The 22,760-nt window shown below is 39.0% G+C and overlaps 2 protein-coding genes across 6 annotated transcripts in view; both read right to left on the reverse strand.

The window, feature by feature from the left end:
- HKR1 (HKR1, GLI-Kruppel zinc finger family member) overlaps positions 1 to 22,760 on the reverse strand; it is a 410,249-nt gene that overhangs the window by 267,848 nt on the left and 119,641 nt on the right. The gene's annotated exons all lie outside the window — the stretch shown is intronic.
- The window catches only part of ZNF568 (zinc finger protein 568), an 88,308-nt gene that overhangs the window by 50,486 nt on the left and 15,062 nt on the right, over positions 1 to 22,760 (reverse strand). For 4 of the 5 annotated variants that reach the window (XM_025368061.1, XM_025368060.1, XM_025368059.1 and 1 more), the window contains 2 exons: positions 11,195 to 11,321; positions 10,824 to 10,919 (listed from right to left, as the gene is read on the reverse strand). In XM_025368061.1, coding sequence (XP_025223846.1) covers positions 10,824 to 10,919; positions 11,195 to 11,264 — 166 coding nt within the window. In that variant the 5' untranslated portion in view covers positions 11,265 to 11,321. Of the gene's footprint in view, positions 1 to 9,434; positions 9,438 to 10,823; positions 10,920 to 11,194; positions 11,322 to 22,760 lie in introns of all 5 variants that reach the window. The other variant, XM_025368057.1, reaches the window with a different exon arrangement.

The following is a 22,760-nucleotide window of genomic DNA, read 5'->3' on the forward strand; positions in this document are numbered from 1 at the left end:
GACTAGTCTGGGAAACAGCAAGACCTCATCTCAAAAAAAGGGGGAGTGGGTAGGATAAGAGTGGAACTAAAAAGAAGAGGATTAAAGTCTGAGTAGGGAGCAGTTACACACCAAGGCAAGAGTTATGGATCTGCTTAAGTAACATGTATTCCAATCTCCCACCATGCTTTTCCATCCTGTAAAGGCTGAGGCAGTTAAAACTATGTTTCCTAGACATAACTGCATGTAGAGTTCCCATGTGATTTAGATTCACCATACACTCTAACATGAGTGAGATCAACAAACCCTTTCTGTTATTTAGCCTCATGAATGCTGGCATGTACCTACACATAAGAGATAAAAAGATTAAAAGGAACAACAGATGCTGCCATTTGGGGCCCCACACAAAACTTCTAGGTTCAGCCTGGGCACGGCAGCTCACGCCTGTAATCCCCACACTTTAGGAGGCCGAGGCAGGTGGATCACCTGAGGTCAGAAATTCAAGACCAGCCTGACCAATATGACAAAACTCCATCTCTACTAAAAATACAAAAATTAGCTGGGCGTGGTGGTGTGCACCTGTAATCCCAGCTACACAGCAGGCTGAGGCAGGAGAATTGCTTGAACCTGAACCTGGGAGGCAGAGGTTGCAGTGAGCCGAGATTGTGCCACTGCACTCCAGCCTGGACAACAGAGTGAGACTCAGTCTCAAATAAACAAACAAACAAAAAACCTTCTAGGTTCTGATCCAACCATTCTGTAGTCCACTAGTTAAAAAAACTTAGGCAGGGCATGGTGGCTCACACCTGTAATCCCAGCACTTTGGGAGGCCAAGCTGGGCGGATCACCGGAGGCTGGGAGTTTGAGACCAGCCTGACTAACATGGAGAAACCCCATCTCTACTAAAAATACAAAATTAGCTGGGCGTGGTGGTGCATGCCTGTAATCCCAGCTACCTGGGAGGCTGAGGCAGGAGAATCACTTGAACCTGGGAGGCGCACGTTGCGGTGAGCCAATATTTCAACTTTGCACTCCAGCCTGGGCAATGAGAGCAAAACTCCATCTCAGAAAAAAAAAAAATAAAATAAAATAACATTTTTTTTTTTATCCTCTTTAAAATTTAGAATTTTGGAAGATGTTTAGAATTTCCCTTTTATCCCTTCAGGCATCAAAATGAGGTAAACTAATAACAATGATGGATTCCTTATTTAAACAAAGAATTTTGAGGGTATCATTTAAATTAAAAATACATAGAAAACAGAAAAATAAGACAAGTAGTAACTCTAGGAGTGACAAAAAGTTATAGAAGTATATGTAATTAAAAGTCATTTCTTGGCTCAGTAGTAAACAATATGTCAACAATCATAACAAAGTAAGTGGTGAAACTGAATTACCTAAAAATTGTGACGTATCTATATTCCAGAAAAAAAGGAAAGGAGAAGTGATTGATAATGCTACTAAACCTCATTTTCCATTTATATCAAGTTGATAAAAACTGACAAATTATCAAACAGCAGCATATTTAGGGAAATCCAGATTCTACCCTGTCCCTGAAACACCAATTCCCGCTTTGCCCTCTAGATAACCATTTTTATTAGTTCTTAGATTATTATTATTGTTATTATTATTATTATTTTGAGACAGAGTCTCGCTCTGTCACCAGGCCAGAGTGCAGTGGTGCAGTCTCGGCTCACTGCAACCTCCACCTCCTGGGTTCAAGCGATTCCCCTGCTTCAGCCTCCCCAACAGCTGGAACTACAGGTGCAAGCCACCACACCCAGCTAATTTTTTGCATTTTTCAGTAGAGACGGGGATTCACCATGTTGGCCAGGATGGTCTCCATCTTCTGACCTCATGATCCGCCTGCCCCAGCCTCCCAAAGTGCTGGGATTACAGGTATGAGCCACCACGCCCGGCTAGTTCTTGTATTATTCTTCCATCATTAAAAAAAACATACATACAAACACACACACACACACACACACACACACACATATATTTATCATACATTTCCTTATATATAGTACATATACACACATATATCATATGTACAGTTGGCCCTTGAACAACATGGGGATGGGGTGCCAATCCTCCACATAATTGCAAATCTGTTTCTAACTTCTGACTCTCCCAAAACTTAACCAATAATAGCCTACTGTTGACCAGAAGCCTTATTGAAAACATAGTTGATGAACACGTATTTTGTATATGTATTATACACTGCATTTTTACAATAAAATAACCTGGAGAAAAGAAAATGTTATTAGGAAGAGAAAATACATTTACTATTCATTAAATGGAAGTGGATCATCCTAAACATCTTCATCCTTATCATCTTCACACTGAGTAGGCTAAGGAGGAGGCTGGTCTTGCTGTCTTGGGTAGCAGAGGTGTAAGAAAATCAGCATATAAGTGGACCCGTGCAGTTTAAACCCAAGTTGTCCAAGGGCCAATTGAATTTTTATACATATTTTACACACTAACACACACTCTTCTGTCTCTCTTCCCATCTATTTGCACAAAAAAATAGCATATTCTAAACAACGTTCTGTACACTGAGTTTTTTTCACTTACATGTCCTGAAACCATGACTTCTCTGACTGTAACTTTAGAGTTCTGACATTAAAATCATGCACATATTTTACATATGAAAAAATAAATCAAAAAAAGAAAGAAAGTCAAAGCAATCCCTAAAAATAGAAAGAAACTGGAAACAAGTAACCCTACTTATCAAATGAGGGCCATAATCACATAGAAAATTACTTCAAGTAACCTTAAACATAGTAGTTTGACTATATATCCCTATTAGAATATAGTCTAGGGAGGAAACCCCAAAGAAATCTTAAACTACATTTAGTTGTCTTTTTATTATTAGTAATATTAGTATTACTGTTAAATTGAAACTAATATATAAAGAAAAAAGATAGATTAGTCAGTGTTACTCCCTAAGGGTCACTTGGCAATGTCTGGAAGGTCTACAGACATTTTTGGTTTTCACAATTGGGAAGATGATGGGGAAAAAGAGGGATGGTGCTACTGTTATCCAGTGAGTAGAAGCAGGCATGCTGCTAAACGTCCCACAGCACACAAGGCAGTCCCCTAGAGCTAAGAATTATCTGGCCCAAAATGTCAATAGTGCCAAGAGTGAGAAGTATATACGAACTAAGGAAATAATGTAATAAGGAGCCAAGATTTTCAGCATAAAAGGTAAAAGGGCCCTATACTTTTTAATTTTAATTGTACGTATCTATAAATTCATATATATTTTTCTTTTTCTTTTTTGTTTTTTTTTTTTGAGATGGAGTTTTGCTCTTATTGTCCAGGCTGGAATGCAAAGGCACAATCTCAGCTCACCACAACCTCCGCCTTCTAGGTTCAAGCTATTCTCCTGCCTTAGCCTCCTCAGTAGCTGGCATTACAGGCATGCACCACCACGCCCGGCTAATTTTGTATTTTTAGTAGAGACGAGTTTTCTCCATGTTGGTCAGGCTGGTCTCGAACTCCCAACCTCAGGTGATTTGCCTGCTTTGACCTCCCAAACTGCTGGGACTACAGGCATGAGCCACCGCACCTGGCCTATTTTTTTCTTTTTAAAAGATGCATTTTTCCTAGCTCTGTCCACTTAAAACCTATAGAACCAATAACTCAGTACTAAAGAGCAACCATAATACTCAGACTGCAGTCTCCACAATATCATTTCCTGCTAAAAGAGATAAAAGTTTTTAAAGAAACGGCTATTTCCATGTCTGACGCAGGAAATTTACAAGATTAGCCAAAGATCCCTCTTGCTAAAGATAAGACAATTTGAGTATTAATATATGGGCCTGGTGCGGTGGCTCATAACTGTAATCCCAGGACTTTGTGAGGCCAAAGCGGGCTGATTACTTTGAGACCAAGAGTTTGAGACCAGCCTGGCCAACATGGCAAAACCCAATCTCTGCTAAAAAATTCAAAAATTACAGGTGTGGTAGCACACACCTGTAATCCCAGCTACTCAGGAGGTGGAGGCACGAGACTCACTTGAACCCTGAAGGCGTATATTGCAGTGAGCTGAGATCACACCACTGCTCTCCAGCCTGGGCGACAGAGCAAGACTCTGTCTCCAATAATAATAATAATATATGAAAAATATTATTTATATGCCTATAATATATTCTGATGCTCAAATTACATAAATTTATAATGATTTAACTTGACAAATTTTGGAAACCTCTAGGGCATCAATCATTATTCTAAAAGCTTTTAAAGAGAAAGAGTATTTCTTTTTCCTGGCTTGAGAAACTGTATTCAGTGAAATGAAATAGTTAATGAGAGAGTTTTTCTTTACAAGAGAATTTCAGCTAATAAAAGCGAAAGATGCTCTAATAAAATAATGGATCTAGGCTATGATGGTCAATAGGTGCTAAAACCCTTAAGTGAAAGGTTGATAGAAATCACCAACATAGGAGGATTTGGCCTGACAACACAAGAATCTACTGATCAATCTCAATTATATTTGTAAGTGGGACAAATCGACATAAGATGCAACAGGATGTACACAGCATCACCTGTGAAGTACACTTGCCAAAGATTTGAACCTGCATCGAGTAAAGCCAGATTACAGCAAAAATGGGATAAAGAGGCATGTCATAAACACCACTAGGAGGAGGTTAAATGCCAAATCCAGAATAAGGTACATCTAGAGCAGGGGTTGGCAAACTATACCCACAGCCTGCTTCTGTATAGCCTGTGAACTAAGCATGTGCAGATTTTATCTGGATCCTGATTCAAATAAATCAACCATAAACAACATTCTTGAGACAATGAAATATATAACAGAGACTAAGTAGCAGATAGTAAGAAATTATTACTAATGTTGTTAAGTGTGTTAGAAATATTGCAAGATTAAAAAAAACTCTTGGCAATACATATGGTAGTATTTAAAACAAAAGGTAAAGTAGTTCAGCAAAAAAGCAAAACAAAAGTGGAGTGGGGGTATGACAGAAATAGAGTAAACAAATCTAAGAAAATGTCGATAACTGTTGAAGCTGAGTGATGAATACATGAGGATTCCTTCTATTATCTATTTTTTTTTTTTTTTTTGAGACGGAGTCTGGCTCTGTCACCCAGTCTGGAGTGCAGCGGCACGATCTTGGCTCACTGCAAGCTCCGCCTCCTGGATTCACGCCATTCTCCTGTCTCAGCCTCCCAAGTAGCTGGGTCTATAGGCACCCGCCACCACGCCCAGCTCATTTTTTGTATTTTTAGTAGAGATGGTGTTTCACCATATTAGCCAGGATGGCCTCAATCTCCTGACCTCGTGATCTGGCCATCTCAGCCTCCCAAAGTGCTGGGATTACAGGCGTGAGCCACCATGCCCAGCTCCTTTATCTCGCTATTCTTATGTTTGAAAATGACTACAAAAACATTTACAGACCGGGTGCGGTGGCGCACACCTGTAATCCCAGCACTTTGGGAGGCCGAGGCGAGTCAGGAGTTCAAGACCAGCCTGACTAACATGGTGAAACCCCGTCTCTACTAAATACAAAAAATTAGCTGGGCGTGGTGATGTATGCCTGTGATCCCAGTTACTTGGGAGGCTGAGGCAGGAGAATCACTTGAACCCGGGAGGCAGAGGTTGCAATGAGCAAAGATCACGCCACTGCACTCCAGCCTGGGCAACAAGAGCAAGACTCTTTCTCGGGAAAAAAAAAAAAAAATTACAGAGCAGTATAAACATTTGCTTCAAAATATGTAGGTCGACAACAAAAGAGATAGTTTAAAAAAGTCAAAAATAATTGACCAATGGAGGTGAAATGTGAGGTCACAGTACAGCATTGCTATAATCTGATATTTCTACTGGCTCTCTAAAACAAGTAATGTATAAGGTATACTTTGAAAAAACTAAAAATGCATATTACAAAGGAAAGAAATGGCATAAGAGAGAAATAACAGCTACATTAGGTGAAGAGAAACAAATGATAACCCAAGTTCTCATTACTTTTGCCTAGATTAACTGTCATACGATCCTGACAAGTCTATCTTGTGTGCAGTCTGCATACCACAAGCAAATTAATTTTCATAAAGTTCAAATTCCTTTATTTCTATATAAACATACTGAAGATTAGTCTGTCCAAACTAAATACGATCCAAAATTGGTAATAAATATGGAGAGAGCTCCAACTTTCCATCTAATTGTGATTCATTTTTATATGTGCTTAAAGAACAAGGCATATTAGAAATAGGGAGGTCTAATTTTATTGAATAAAAAGTATAAAGCTGATCAGGAGGCAAGTCATCTTTGATTCACCACAGTGTTCTAACAGCAGGTCCTATCATCTTATCCTATGTTTATTTCTACACACCGAAACTGCCTTTATATCAAATTCCATTGTGTTTTAACTTTTTTCTTTCATACCATCATCCAAAATGATAACATTCCTACATCATTACTTCTACAATGGTTTTCCATGCCCCTGGAGTTCCGTCAACTGTGGTAACTTAAAATCCAAATAACTAGATGTTTTTTAACCTTCATATTCTGTTATCTTATAAGCCTCTGCTTCTAACTGACTATTGTAACCTTGCTGCCACCATGCACAGGGCAAAACTATAGCCTCAGTGATTAAACAGGGGAAAAATTAAACTAAATTGACAACAAAATTTTCAAAATAAAAGACAGCAAAAGAGAACATGAATGCTGGCAAAATTCAGAACTTTCTGACTCTACAATGCAAAACTCATCCTCGATTTCAATAATCTCTTACAATCTTCTCTCCTCTAGTCAGGCCATGTTTCTACTTTTACCCCACAAACAAACACGCTAATTTTACTTTCCAAACATTTTGTTATGTTTTCTAATTTTTAATAAGTCTAAATAATCTATAGATCTTACAGGAAAATGGCTTCAATGCCAAGCTCTTTTCAAAAAGAAAAAGAAAGCCTCAATCTTGTTACTCCTTCTACAGCCCTTCTCTTAAAACTTTCTAGGTGTTCTTTGTCTGGTTTACTCATTTACTAAATTGCATTCACATTCAATTTAACATTCAACACTATCTCATATGACTATGCCCTGTCTTTCTAACTCTAGCCTGATTTCTTCCACATTTATTTTGAAATCTGTAGGTGAACATTCTAAAACAACCAAAAATAAGAAAAATCTTCCCAAATATAGCTCTGCATCAATCATGACTCATTTATAGGAAGAATTAAAGTTCTTCTTTCTCCAGATGGACTAATAAACAAGTATTAGACATCAAAATATGAAAACATACAGAAGATAGTATATGTTTTCAGATTCCAACCACTCTGGTAGACATGTAATAGAATGTTAGTTGAAAGAAGGGCAAGACCAATGTAGGCTGGAAATACTGAGGACCATTTACTAGAAAATGAGATTAAAGTTAAATAACTGCTAGAACTTAGGTAAGAGCACTCATAATTAACGGCAGAGATATGAAGAGTTTCAAAATTCTGGAGGCATTAAAGATACATATTCCAATGCTGTCATTTCTAGAGTTAAATACCTATTTAATAGCATGAACACAGATATAGCATGAAGGTATTTTGAGGAAAAGGAAGTCTATCGTACTTCAGAACTACTTTGGGTGATGTCCAGTGAGAGTTGAGAAAGGAGTCATGTAAAAGACATTTTATAAAGGAAGAAGAAATAAACAATAAACCAGAACCAAGGAAGAATTTGAATCATTTAGAGAAGCACAAAGAAGAAAGACATTTCCAAGAAGGGTGAAATGGATCAAATACAGCATAGAGGACTTCCTGTTTCTATATGGTAGAATTAAATATCTGTCTCCTCTCCACTCTGCAAACATGGAGAAGAAGAAACAAAAAGAAAATACATCTTCTGACCAGGTACAGTGGCTCACACCTGTAATCCCAGCTACTTGGGAGGCTGAGGCAAGACAACTGCTTGAACCCAGGAGGTGGAGGTTGCAGTGAGCTGAGACTGTGCCACTGCACTCCAGCCTAGGTGACAGAGTAAGACTCCGCTTCAAAAAAAAAAAGAAAATACATCTTCAACGAACCTTAAAGACAGCTAAACTCCATCCCCAGAATAGGAGGAAAGAACAGAAAACAGACTGGATTAGGCAGAGAAGAAACCCAGAGACAGCAGTTCCTGTTTCTTACATCAAACAAAAAGTACAGGGAACAGAGTTCTCTAAAACAGAGGCACCCCCTTGTGGGCAGAATTAATGAGTCATTTTTTTGCCAGATGTCAAGATTGCAGCAGGAACAAAATGGACTTCATCTGGCCCTGACAAATGGTACAAAGGCAGGGCTGAACAAGGAGATGCGAATAGCCAGTATTCTTATATAAGCAGTTTGTTAGCATAGGAAGATGGAAGAGACACTGAGTTCTACAGGAAATATGCAAATAATAATCTCTCTTTAACTTGGGAGAATGAAAGGGTAAACCAATTCTCAACACAAAACCTTGTATGATAAAGGAGGTCAGTGTGAGGTATCGAGGCTTCTTACCAACTCAGAGCATTTTTCTGGACAGTCGTCAACACTATCCTTCTGTAAACAGTGGGTACAGCAGGAAATACCTTCATCCAAAGACGACAATGATAACCATAAAATAAATGAGCATGAAATCTATATGACGATGTTTCAAGGAACAAAAACCATGAATACACAAGTTGAAAGGAAAAGCTGATACTGAGTGATCAATTCCAAGACATAACCTCACAAAGCCACTTAAGCTTTAAAGAAAAAGAAACCTATAGGCATCCCAGAAAATAAGTCAACCATGAGAGGAAATAATCAGGCTTCAGACTTCTCCAAGCAACATTTGAATCTAGGAAACAACAGAGAATTGTCTAAATCCCTCAGGTAATGTCTACAAAACTCTTTGGAAAAGAAAGTATGGCTCGCCGGGCGCGGTGGCTCAAGCCTGTAATCCCAGCACTTTGGGAGGCCGAGACAGGCGGATCACGAGGTCAGGAGATCGAGACCATCCTGGCTAACATGGTGAAACCCCGTCTCTACTAAAAAATACAAAAAACTAGCCGGGCGAGGTGGCAGGCACCTGTAGTCCCAGCTACTCGGGAGGCTGAGGCAGGAGAATGGCGTAAACCCGAGAGGCGGAGCTTGCAGTGAGCTGAGATCCGGCCACTGCACTCCAGCCTGGGCGACAGACCGAGACTCTGTCTCAAAAAAAAAAACAAACAAAAAAAAGAAAGTATGGCTCAAGAATTTTACACAACCAAATGTAAAGGTTAAAAAGATACTTTCCCATAGGCAAAACCTCAGGGACTGTAGTTTCCACTACATTATAAGCTCATAAAGACAGGATTTTGTTCAGTACACTGTTATATATCCATACCCAGAATGGTATTTCATCTTTGTTCTTACTACTATAAACGTAGTTTTCTTTCCTTAGTATCTTCTATTAGGTTGTTGAAGTATATATGAAAGCTACTGATTTTTATTTGTTAAATTTGATATCCTACCACCTCACTGAGTTCTCTTACTATTTGTTATACTTTCTCAATTGGTTCTCTTGTGTTTTCCAGGGCTATAATCTCATTATCTGTAAATAAGAATGATTTTATAGCTTTCTTACCCATTATTAGAGTGACATACAAAAGCAACAATGGGAAAACTTGGAAAGCTCCATTTCTAAAGGACACAAAAGTAGATATGAAAATCTAAACAGAGTGTGTTCTTAGACAGAAAACATTGGCATTAAAGAGATGTTACATTTCTGAAAGTTAATTTATATATTTACACAATCCCAATAAAAATTCGAACAGGTTTTTCTCTGGAAATAGACAGTTAAGTCTAAAATTCATACGGTAAAATAATCAAAAATAGCCAGGATAACTCCAAAAAAAGTGTATGCATCTGAGGAAAGGAAGGGACTGTGTCAACGATAAGAAGATCTGCTTTTGCACAAAAGGTATACTATTGGTATTATAGGTATAATACTGGTTATATATATATATTTTTTTTTTTTTTTTTTTTTTGGAGACGGAGTCTCGCTCTGTCGCCCTCCGCCTCCCGGGTTCACGCCATTCTCCTGCCTCAGCCTCCCGAGTAGCTGGGACTACAGGCGCCCGCCACCTCACCCGGCTAGTTTTTTGTATTTTTTAGTAGAGACGGGGTTTCACCGTGTTAGCCAGGATGGTCTCGATCTCCTGACCTCGTGATCCACCCGTCTCGGCCTCCCAAAGTGCTGGGATTACAGGCTTGAGCCACCGCGCCCGGCCGGTTATATTTTTTAAACAAGTATGGACCTCGTGTATTTTCAAAAAAATTAAAGGAATGGAAGGCGGGAATAAGCAGAAAGGAGATGCCATGGGATTTCTAAGCCAGAAACTTTTACATTTCTAAGCCATGGGATTGTCAGGGTTGTGAAGTACGATGGGAAGTGAAACTACTGTTAACCAAACACAAGTCTGAAGCTTTTTAAAATGGAAAGAAGGAAAGAAATGAAAAGAAATCTAAGTGTGAAACATGTTTTAAAATTACTACACAACCATGAAATACTGAGTGCATAAGGAAATGAAACCATAAACAGAAAGGAAAGAGAGTGCCCAAGGATCATAGGGAGAGGAACAATAATCCTGAAAGGAAGGCTGTGAATGAATTAGGGAAGGATGGTATTATGAAATTGGATAGGGCTACTGGCCCTCTACAATTTAAAAGAGGAAAATATCTGCAATACAGGAAGAATAATATCTAAAAATGTCAGAGTAATCTAAAGCACTCCATCCCATTTGTCACTCTAGAAGAATAGGGCCTTTAAGAAAATCTTGGAAACTGTGAAATGGTATCAACCCTTCACTGAACAACTCTCATGTGGCTTTCTCATTCAGAGCTGCTTTTCACTTATTCACCTGGACAGTGCCTCCCAAACATTTCTTCCTCCATCACCCAGGGCTCCTCTTCTTGCTCCAACTTGAATATCACATCCGGTTTGGTGACTTGACAGCCTATTACAAGAAATAGCAAAGGACGTGGATGTTAATGCTGGAGACAACCATCCAGATCTTGGGCTAAGTCCAAGTTTGAGGGTTTACAAAAGATGAGGATGAACAAACTTACACAATGACACAAAGTAATTAGCCTTTAACACTGAAGAGTGGAGCACATACAGTCATGTGGAGAAAGGAAAGGCTACAGTTATCTGGGAAGTTACAATCTTCACACATTTCAGAAATGGAAAAGAATTTCTCTGTTAAATTGCAAAGCTACCAAGCTACCTTACCCACTGTAACTAGGTTGCTGTAGTTCTCCAGCATCACATCCCGATACAAGTTCCTTTGAGCAGGTTTCATCTGCTCCCACTCCTCCTGGGTAAGGTCAACAGCCACATCCTTAAATGTCACTGTTTCCTGTAAAAACATAATGCTAATTAATCTGAAGTCATCAAAATTAGGAATTGTGATCAAAACATGTAAGAACTTGTTTAGCTGGTACTCAGGGGTCAGAGGTCATTAAAAACCTTATCAGGTCTTCATATTTACCTAATTTTACATTATATTGTAGGGAAAATAAAGCATAGCAGAAATATCCTTGAAGGGTATGTTAATTATTAGGTCAGCAAACTTATTCATTCATCATCTATTATGCAGGAAGCTAGAGTCAGTGGTCACTAATTTTTACTCGGCTGTGACAGAGATGGAAGAATTGGACGTGACTCACAGGTAACTGGCTCAAAACCTGTCCAGATGTTTATGTGATCTAGGGGGAAGGGGAACATGGCAGAGAGTAGAGAGGTAAGAGAAATAAGGCAAGAGGAAGGAGGAGAGGCATGAAAATTTGAACATGTAAAGTATGAAATTCCTATAGGACAGGGTGTCCAATCTTTGGCTTCCCTTGGGCCACGTTGGAAGAATTGTCTTGGGCCACACGTAAAATACACTAACACCAGCTGATGAGCTTAAATAAATAAATAAATAAATCACAAAAAAAAATCTCATAATGTTTTTAAGAAAGCTTACAAATTTGTGTTGGGCCACATTCAAAGCTGTCCTGGGCTGCATGTGGCCTACCGGTCGTGGGTTGGACAAGCTTGCTATAGAACTTTCAGATGGAAATATTCACTATGCAGTTAGATATAAGAAGAAAGGAGATGAAAAGTTTTTAGTCATCAACCTAAAATTGGGAGCTGAATCCATGGCCAAAGGATGTGAGCAGCTGCAGAAAATATACATGGTGAGTAATACAGCTAAGGACAGAGTCCATAGTTAACCATCGAAGAAAGGGAGTGAGGTTTTAGTCTTTTGTTTATTTACAATCAAAGGATGGGAATTAAATCCATGAGAATGATATAACAGAAACCAACAAACAAATGCCAAATTTCTAAAAAAGAATGTGATTTGATCAATAGTGTCTAGCTCTTCCCATTAAAATAATTATATATCCAAGTAAGGAAATAAAGAAAAACCTTTTAAACTGCAAAGGTTCTCTAGGGGAAAAAAAAAAAAAAAGCACCTGCATAGCCACACTTTGGGGAATTTATTAAAGAGATAGTACAAATGGGACAAGATAAAATGGGAAATACAAATGGAAATCACCAAAGGCTGAATTTATTTTATTTTATTTTATTTTATTTTATTTTATTTTATTTTTCAGATGGAGTCTCGCTCTGTCGCCCAGGCCGGAGTGCAATGGTGCAATCTTGGCTCACTGCAACCTCCGCTCCTGGGTTCAAGCAATTCTCTTACAGCAGCCTCCCAAGTAGCTGGGATTACAGGTGCCCACCACCTCACCGGGCTAATTTTTGTATTTTTAGTAGAGACAGGGTTTCACCATGTTGGCCAGGCTAGTCTTGAACTCCTGGCCTCAGGTGATCTGCCCACTTCAGCCTCCTAAAGTGCTAGGATTACAGGCGTGAGCCACCACGCGCGGCCCAAAGGCTGAATAATGTCTCTGAGAAACTATCTCTATGATGTTGAGATCATTACTATCATTAATATTATCACTGTCATCTACTGACTACTTGTTATGTGCTAGACAATGCTATAATATTTTGTTACGTTAACTTTTAAAATTCCCCTAATAAGGCTATAAAGTAGCTACTATTATTATCCATTTAGAAGGTAAGAATACCTTGATAAGTTTAATATATAGATAAACACTGGTGAGAAGTTTTTAAAGATTAAAATTTCTGGAAATTGCCCTAAAGGCATATAGCAAATAAAGAACCATTTAATAATAATAAAAAACCACTAAAAGTTAATAAAAACTGTAAGAGTCTGTGGCATTTGAGCCACAATCTGCAGGTTTAAATGCTTCTTACCAGTTATGCTTGTTTTACTGTGGATTAGGTCCATGGAATACTTTCCATTGCTATCCTGGAAGTGGAATTCCTCTCAACTTTTTATTTTTATTTTTTTTCCTCTCAACTTTTTAAAACTTACCATTCTATTGTTTATTACATGTTCTTTTTAAATCCCAAATTTGAATAATTGTATTATTTTTCTTGTTTTAGGCTTGACAAATGTGAAGAGACAAGGAAATGAATTTATTTGCAACAGAGTTATGGCAAAGTTCAAGCTTAAGGGCGCACTCAGAAACAACGGAGATTTTGGTGGAGAGCAATTAAGAGAAGGTGGTAATTCTTTGTATTTATTTATTAGGTTTTTTTTTTTTTTTGAGACAGAGTCTCGCTTAGTCGCCCAGGCTGGAGTGCAGTAGCGCGATCTCGGCTCACTGCAAGCTCCGCCTCCCGGGTTCACGCCATTCTCCTGCCTCAGCCTCCCGAGTAGCTGGGACTACAGGCGCCCGCCGCTTCGCCCGGCTAATTTTTGCATTTTTAGTAGAGACGGGGTTTCACCGTGTTAGCCAGGATGGTCTCGATCTCCTGACCTCGTGATCCGCCCGCCTCGGCCTCCCAAAGTGCTGGGATTACAGGCGTGAGCCACCGCGCCCGGCTTTTTTTTTTTTTTAAATAGAGATAGAGTCTCACTCTGTTGCCCAGGCTGGTGCATTCAGGGCTCACTGCAGCCTCAAACTCTTGGGCTCAAGCGATTCTCCTACCTCAGCTTCCCAGGTAGCTGGATTACAGGCACAAGCCACCATACCTGGCTCTACTTTTAATTAAAAGCAGCAAGGTAAAGCACAGGACAATTAACCAGAAAACCAGGGAAAGACAATACAGGACTCTCCTGGGGTCAAAAGAAACCTCAAAAGACTGAGATCAAACTGTGGAGTAATTTATGCTCAAGGGATTGAGTAATTTAAGACAGTTTAAAAAACAGATCCAGAGCTGGGTGCGGTGGCTCACACCTGTAATCTCAGCACTTTGGAAGGCTGAGGTGGTGAATCGCTTGATGTCAGGAGTTCGAGACCAGCCTGGCCAACATGGTGAAACCCAGTTTCTACCAAAAAATTCAAAAGTCAGCCAGGCGTGGTAGCCCGCGCCTGTAACCCCAACTACTTGGGAGGCTGAGGCATAAGAATCGCTTGAACCCAGGAGGTGGAGGGTGCAGTGAGCCGAGATTGTGCCACTGCACTCCAATCTGGGCAACTGGGTGACTGTCTTAAAAAAAAAAAAAAAAAAAAAAAAAAGAGAAAAGAAAAGAAAAAAAGACAGATCCAGGAAAGGGACAATCAAAAAGAGCCCTGACTGAACCACTGTCATCCCAGAGTGAGTTTGTACATGCCCAAGGCTGTGTCCTTTGAGGAGTGACAACAAAGACTTCACACTACAGGGGAAATAGACTTCACTGAAATAATCTAGGCAAGTCACTAAACAAAGAACAACAAAAACGAGAAAAGAGGAATAGGAAATTTTACCAGAGTTGCTACTATATATATCCTTAATGTTCAGTTTTCAACAAAACATTACCAGACAGGTAAAGAGACAAGAAAGGGAAAAACACGCCATGGAAAAAAAAGCAGACAACAGAAACTGCCTGTTAGAGGGCCCAGATGTCAGATTTAATATACGAAAACTTCAAAGCAAGCATTATAGAGCTCAAGGAAATCATCATTTTTAAAAAAGAAGGTCTGATGACAATGTCTCATCAGATAGAGAATCTCAATAAAGAGACAAAACTTATATTTTAAAAAAGAGCCAAATAGAAATTATAAAATTGAAAAGTACAATAACCAAAGTGAAAAAATTCACCAGATAGGCTTGGTCATAGATCCGAACTGGCAGAAGAATCAGCATACTTAAAAATAGATTGATAGCGATCATCAATCCAAAGAACAAAGGAAAAAACAATAAGGAAAAATAAACAGAGCCTCAGAGAAATGTGGAACACCATTAAGTGCACCAATACATGAATGGTAGGAGTACTGGAAGAAGAAAGGTGCAGAAAAAACATTCAAAGAAATAATGGCTGGACATTTCCCAAATCTGACAAAAAACATTATACATTCAAGAAGCTCAATGAACTCCAAGTAAAACAAATGTAAGAGACCCACAGTCAGATATACCATAGCAAAAATGTTAAAAACCAGAGATAAAGAGAGAATCTTCAAAGCAAATTTGGAATAGAGTAAGCAAATGACACAAGATTTACTAGAACTTGAATTAACACAAGCAAATGGTAAATAAGGTTAATATAATAAACATAATACATATTTGCTCTCTTTTCTCATCTTCTTTAAGTGATGCAACACTGTATGCAGTAGTAATTATAATAATGGGTTCAATTTGTAATATATATAACAATAATAGTACAAAACCAGGGAAGAGGGAATACAACTACATAAGACCAATATTTCCATATCTTAATGTAACTTAGTATAAATCTGAAGTAGGTTCTGATAAGATATATAGTATCTAACTCCTAGAGCAACCACTAAGAAAATACAGTGAAAAAATCATTAAAGAAATTATAATTTAAAACTGGAAAACATTCGCTTAGTGAAAAGAAAGCAGTAAAGGAGAAACAAAAAATGACATGGGACAAATGGAAAACAAAAAGGAAAATGGCAGACATAGCCCAATAATTCTAGTGTTATCATTAACTCTGAATGGATTAAACAGGCTAAAAAAAAGGCAGAGATTGTCAGACTGGATAGAAAAACAGAATTCAACTATATGCTGTCTATAGGAAATACATTTTAGGTTCAAATATACAAATAGCTTGAAAATAAAGTGATGGGGCCGGGTGCGGTGGCTCAAGCCTGTAATCCCAGCACTTTGGGAGGCCGAGATGGGCAGATCACGAGGTCAGGAGATCGAGACCATCCTGGCTAACACGGTGAAACCCCGTCTCTACTAAGAAATACAAAAAACTAGCCGGGCGAGGTGGCGGGCGCCTGTAGTCCCAGCTACTCGGGAGGCTGAGGCAGGAGAATGGCGTAAACCCGGGAGGCGGAGCTTGCAGTGAGCTGAGATCCGGCCACTGCACTCCAGCCTGGGCGACACAGCGAGACTCCGTCTCAAAAAAAAAAAAAAAAAAAAGAAAGCTTGAGTGGATATACTAATATCAGACAAAATAGAATTTAAAACAAAAGTGTTACTAAAGATAAAGGACATTTTATAATGATAAAAGCGTCAATCTGGCAGAAAGATGTAACAATTATATATGCATCTAACAGTCTTAAAATACATAAAGCAAAAATACAGAATTGAAGGCAGAAACGGGCAATTTAACAAATAATTTTTGGAGACTCCACCTTTTTTTTTGGAGCCTCAGTCTGTTGCCTAGGCTGGAGTACAGTGGTGCGATCTTGGCTCACTGCAACCTCTGCCACCTGGGTTCAAGCAGTTCTCCTGCCTCAGCCTCCTTAGTAGCTGGGATTATAGGCTCCTGCCACCGCAGCCGGCTAATTTTTGTATTTTTAGTAGAGGCAGGGTTTCACTATCTTGGCCAGGCTGATCTTGAACTCCTGACCTCACGCTCCACCCACCTCGGCCTCCCAAAGTGCTGGGATTACAGGCGTGAGCCCCCGTGCCCAGCCCAAACACCACTTTTAAAAATGGATACAAGCAGGCAGATTATAAGCAAGAAGACAGAAGACTCAAACACCATACACCAACCAGACCTAACAGACACCAACAGAACACACTGCGCAACAGAATACACATTCTCTCAAGTGTACAGAGAGCACTCTCTAAGATAGAAAATACGTTACTCTATAAAAGAATCCTCAATAGGCCCAGCTACACTGGAGGCTAGGCAAGAGGATCACTTGAGCCCAGGAGATTAAGGCTGTCATGAACTATAATCATGCTTGTGAATAGTCACTGCATTTCAGCCAGGGAAATGCAGCAAGACCTGTCTCTTAAAAAAAAAAAAAGCCTCAATAAATTTTAAGAGAATTGTGTAAAGTATGTTCCTTGATCACAATGGATAAAAATTAGAAATCACTAACAGAAATAAATTTGTGAAATTCAAAAATATGTAAAAATTAAACAATATTCTGAAATAACCAATAGATCAACAAAATCACAATGGAAATTACAAAATACTTTGAAGTAAAAGAAAATGAGGGTGCAACATACCAAAACTTATGGAATGCCATTAAAGCAAGTTTTAGAGGGAAACCTATAGCTGTAAACACTTTATTAAGAAAGAAGAAAGATTTCAAATCAATAAACTAACTTTCTTATCTTAAAATACTAGAAGAGGACTGGGTGTGCTCATAATCTGGCACTCTGGAAGGCTGAGGCAGGTGAAGTGCTTGAGCCCAGGAGTTCAAGACCACCCTGGGCAACATGGTGAAACCCCATCTCTACAAAATATACAAAAACTTAGTCGGGCGTGCTGGTGTATGCCTGTAGTCTCGGCTACTGGGAGCTTGGGGGACCGGGCTGAGGTGGCAGGATCACCTGAGCCTGGGAGATCAAGGCTGCAGTGAGCCATGATCATGCCACCGCACTTCAGCCTGAGTGACAAAGTGAGACTCTGTCTCAATTAAAAAAAAAAAAAAAAAGATACTAGAAGAAGATGATCAAACTAAATCCAAAGTAATCAAAAGGAAATAAGCAAACATTAGAATGGAAATCAAAGAAATTCAGAATAGAAAAACATTAGAGCAAATCAATAAAACTAAAAATTGACAAAATGAACAAATATGACTGACAGAGAAAAAAGAACACTCAAAATACAAAAATCAGGAATGAAAGTAGAAACATTACTACTAATCTTACAGAAATAAACAGGAATACAAAGAGATATTATGAAAAAACATATGCCAACAAACTAGATGAAATGAGTGAATTTCTAGAAAGACACAAACTGATCAAACTGAAACAAAAAGAAAAGATGAAAAGACTTGTAACAAGAGACTGAATTACTAAAACAAAAACAAAAACCAAAAAAACACTACCCAAAAGAAAAACTCAGGCCCAGATGGCTTCACTGGTGAATTTTACCAAACAACAAAGAAATTAATACTAACTTATTTACAAACTCTTCCAAAACAAAACAAAGGGGATGAATAAAAAGGAGGGACACATCTTTTATGGGGCAAGTATTACTCTAATACTAAAACCTGACAAAGATAACATACACACACACACACACACACACCGCCCCCCAAAAAACACTACAGCCACTCTGTCTTATTAATAGAGAGGTAGGGCCGGGCGCGGTGGCTCAAGACTGTAATCCCAGCACTTTGGGAGGCTGAGACGGGCGGATCACGAGGTCAGGAGATTGAGACCATCCTGGCTAACCGGGTGAAACCCCGTCTCTACTAAAAAATACAAAAAACTAGCCGGGCGAGGTGGCGGGCGCCTGTAGTCCCAGCTACTCGGGAGGCTGAGGCAGGAGAATGGCATAAACCCGAGAGGCGGAGCTTGCAGTGAGCCGAGATCCGGCCACTGCACTCCAGCCTGGGTGACAGAGGGAGACTCCGTCTCAAAAAAAAAAAAAAAAAAAATTAATAGAGAGGTAAAAATCGTCAATGCTAACAAACCTAATCCAACAACATATAAAAAGTATTATGGACCATAACCAAGTAGGATTTATCCCAGGAGAATACCATATTAATTTAACATCTGATAATCAATTAATGTAACACGTCATACCAATATAATAAAGGACAAAAACCGTAAGATCATCTCAGTAAATGCAGAAAAAGTAGTCAACAAAATCCAACACCCTTTTATCATTGAAAACAAACAAACAATAACCACCAAAATACCCAACATCCAACAAACAAGCAGAAAGCAAAAGAAGAGAACTTCCTCAACATGATATAGGGCAACTACAAAACCCCCACATCATAATAAATGGTGATTAAAAAAAAAAAAAAAACTTCACCAGGGAAGAGAATAGTCTTCTTAACAAATGATGCCAGGACAACTGGACTATCTGCATGCAAGGCAATGAAATTGGATCATGCTGTATACAAAGGTTAACTCAAAATGGATGAAAGATCTAGCTGTAAGAGCTAAAACAAAAAGGAAAAAAAAAGTCTCAGAATACATAATTGTACATCATGACCTTGAATTAGGCAATGGTTTCTTAGATATGACACCAAAAGCATAAGCGACAAAAGAAAATTAAATAAAAATGGACATCAGAACAACTAAAAATTTTTGTGCTTCTAAGGACATCATCAAGAAAGTGAAAAGACAACCCAGAGGATAGGATAAAATATTTCCAAACCATTTATCTGATGACACTTGAATATGTACAGACCTTTTAAAAATTCAGTAATCAAAAGACAAACCAATTAGAAATGGGCAAAGGCTCTGAATAGACAATTCTTCAAAGAAGATATATTAATAGAAATGGCCAAGAAACATAGGAAATGGTGTTCAACATCACAAGTTATACAGTACATGTAAATCAAAATCTCATGAGATATTACTTCACACCCAGTAGGACAGCTATAACCAAAGGACAGATAAGAACAAGTACTGATGGAGAAACCAGAATCCTCACACACAGTTGGTGGGAATGTAAACTAGCACAACTGCTATGGAAAACAGTAGGGCAATTCTTTTTTTTTTTTTTTTTTTTTCTGGGGATGGAGTTTCGCTCTTGTTGCCCAGGCTGGAGGGAAATGGTGTGATCTTGGCTCACTGCAACCTCTGCCTACCAGGTTCAAGTGATTCTCCTGCCTCAGCTTCCCAAGTAGCTAGGATTACCAGGCCCAGCTACTTGTGTTTTATTTCTAGTAGGACAGGGTTTCACCATGTTGGTCAGGCTGGTCTCGAACTCCTGACTTCAGGTGATCTGTCCATCTCAGCCTCCCAAAGTGCTGGGATTACAGGCGTGAGCCACCATACCTGGCCAGCAGTGGGGCAATTCTTTAAAAGGTTAAGTATAGAGTTATCATATGATCCAGCAATTTCATTTCTATGTACAAACTTAAGAGAATTGAAAACAAATGATCACATAAAAACTTGTACATCAATGTTCTTATCAGCATTATTCATAATAGCCTAAAAGGGGAAATGAGTCAAATTTCCATTAATCAATGAATAAAGACAATGTGGTATATCCCTACAATAGAATATTATTCAGAAATTAAAAGTATGGGTACAAGCTACAAAATGCATGAAACTTGGAAACATAATGCTAAGTGAAAGGTGTCACAAAGGATAACGGTTTATCATATGACTCAATTTACATTAAATGTCCAGAATAGGCAAATCCATAGAGATAGAAATCATTTATTTTTGCCTACATCAGAGCCTTGAGGGAAAACAGGAAGTGAAAGCTAACAGGTAAAGGGTTTCTTTTCAGGGTGATGAAAATGTTCTAACATTGAGTATGGTGATGGTTGCACAACTCTGTGAATACATTAAAAACCACTCAATTGTATACTTTAAATGGGCTAATTTTATAGTATGTGACTTATATATTAATAAAGTTTTTTTTTAAGTTGTAAGACTATATTTCAATATGTTTAAAGTTTAAAACATCTCAGTGAAGCTGGGAATAGCAGCTCACACCTATAATCCAAGAACTTTGGGAGGCTGAGGCAGGATTGCTTAACGCCAAGAGTTTGAGAATAGCCTGGGTAACATAGTGAGACTCCATCTCTACGAAAACAAACAAAAAAATTAGCCAGGCATGAGGGCACATGCCTATCATCTGGCTACTCGGGAGGCTGAGGCAGGAGGATTGCCTGAGCCCAGTTCATGCCACTGTACTCCAGCCTGGGCAACACAGCAAGGTCTGGTCTCAAAAACAAACTCAACAAAAAATAATTCCATTAGAAAATGTTACTGTGATAAATTGATTATTCAGCGAGTCTTCACTTCCCCTCTATACTGACATTAGTATAATGTCCCATCTACTAATGTGGGCCTTGTCTTAGCTCTTTGTTGGGGCAAAAAGAATGTCAGTAAACATGATGTGAGCCAAGGCCTGAAATGTGCTTACACCCTTTACCTTGGCTCACGTGCTCCAGTGAGACAGCAAATGAAGAGCCTGGCCCAGGAAGCTGCGCCATTTCAGCTGAAACTCAGATTGAATATATGCAGAGCAGACTCGAGCCCACCCTGGAGCCTAAGCCGAGGCTGATCTGCAGCCCAAAGCAGAGCTGCCCACATAGTTTAACCTGCAGACCCCAAGTATAAGAATGAACGCCTGTCATTCTATTCACAAAGCAGCAGAAAGGCTGAACAGACATGTGACTGACACACTTCCAACTGAAAAAAATGTTAAAGTAGGAAACTTTCAAAACGGAGCTGGGTTTAGATATGTTTTCCCAGTTAATAGGCTGTGGTATCCAACGTCATGGGTTTGAATTCTGGTTTCAAAATTTACTAATTGTGTTACCTTGACAAATAGCCAAATTCAAATCTCAGTTTCCTTATCTATAAAGTGGAATTCTCCGTAAAGGGTTGATGTGAAGACTAAATAACACAGTAAATGTGAAGTACTCAGAACGGAGCTACACATAATAATCAATTGATGAATGTTTCAGAAATATTCCTTCTGGAATATACATCACAACAAAGATAGGGGAAAACTACAAAAAGATAAAACATTTTTAAAATTAGTGCTAGCAAATCGCACAAAAACATTTTCCCACCAACTCTAGTAACTTAGCATAAATTTCATATAAAAAGATTGCACCCCTGACAAAAGCCATAAGTAACAAAATACCAAGAAGTAAAATATGTTTTAATTTTTGACTGTACAAAATGATGAGTCAGTCTTTATAACAGGGTCTATTTTCCCAAGATGTTGATTCTCTTCACATACAAACGTTAAGAAATTCAATATTAATAGCAAGAAACATAGGGATTCGAACCTTAAAAAACATAAATTCACAGTTCATGTTAAGTTTTATTCCTTCTCCTGTCAAACAGAACCAAAAAAAACCATGAACATACTTCTGCCTCTGGCAAGAAGCACTAACATTTCCAATGTTCTTGCTGGTACCACAGCACCTTCCTCTCCTTCACTTTATTTTTTCTTTGAAACTGAGTCTCGCTCTGTCACCTCAGCTGGAGCAGTGCCACAATCATAGCTCACTGAAGCCTCACTGCTGAGCTCAAGCAATCCTCCTGCCTCAGCCTCCTGAGTAGCTGGGACTAAACATGTGAGCCACCAAACCCAGCCATTTTTTTTTTTTGAGATGGAGTCTCATTCTGTTGCCCAGGCTGGAGTGCAGTGGTGTAGTATCGGCTCACTGCAACCTCTGCCTCCTGAGTTCAAGCAATTCTCCTGCCTCAGCCTCCCGAGTGGCTGGGACTACAGGCATGTACCACTACACCCGGCTACTTTTTTGTATTTTTAGTAGAAACAGGGTTTCACCATGTCAGCCAGGATGGTCTCGATCTTCTGACCTCACGATCCACCTGCCTCGGCCTCCCAAAGTGCTGGGATTACAGGTGTGAGCCACCGTGCCTGGCCACACCCAGCTAATTTAAAAAAATTTTTTGTAAAGACTGG

The sequence above is a fragment of the Theropithecus gelada genome, chromosome 19 (genome assembly GCF_003255815.1).
Source record: "Theropithecus gelada isolate Dixy chromosome 19, Tgel_1.0, whole genome shotgun sequence".
Taxonomy (NCBI): domain Eukaryota; kingdom Metazoa; phylum Chordata; class Mammalia; order Primates; family Cercopithecidae; genus Theropithecus; species Theropithecus gelada.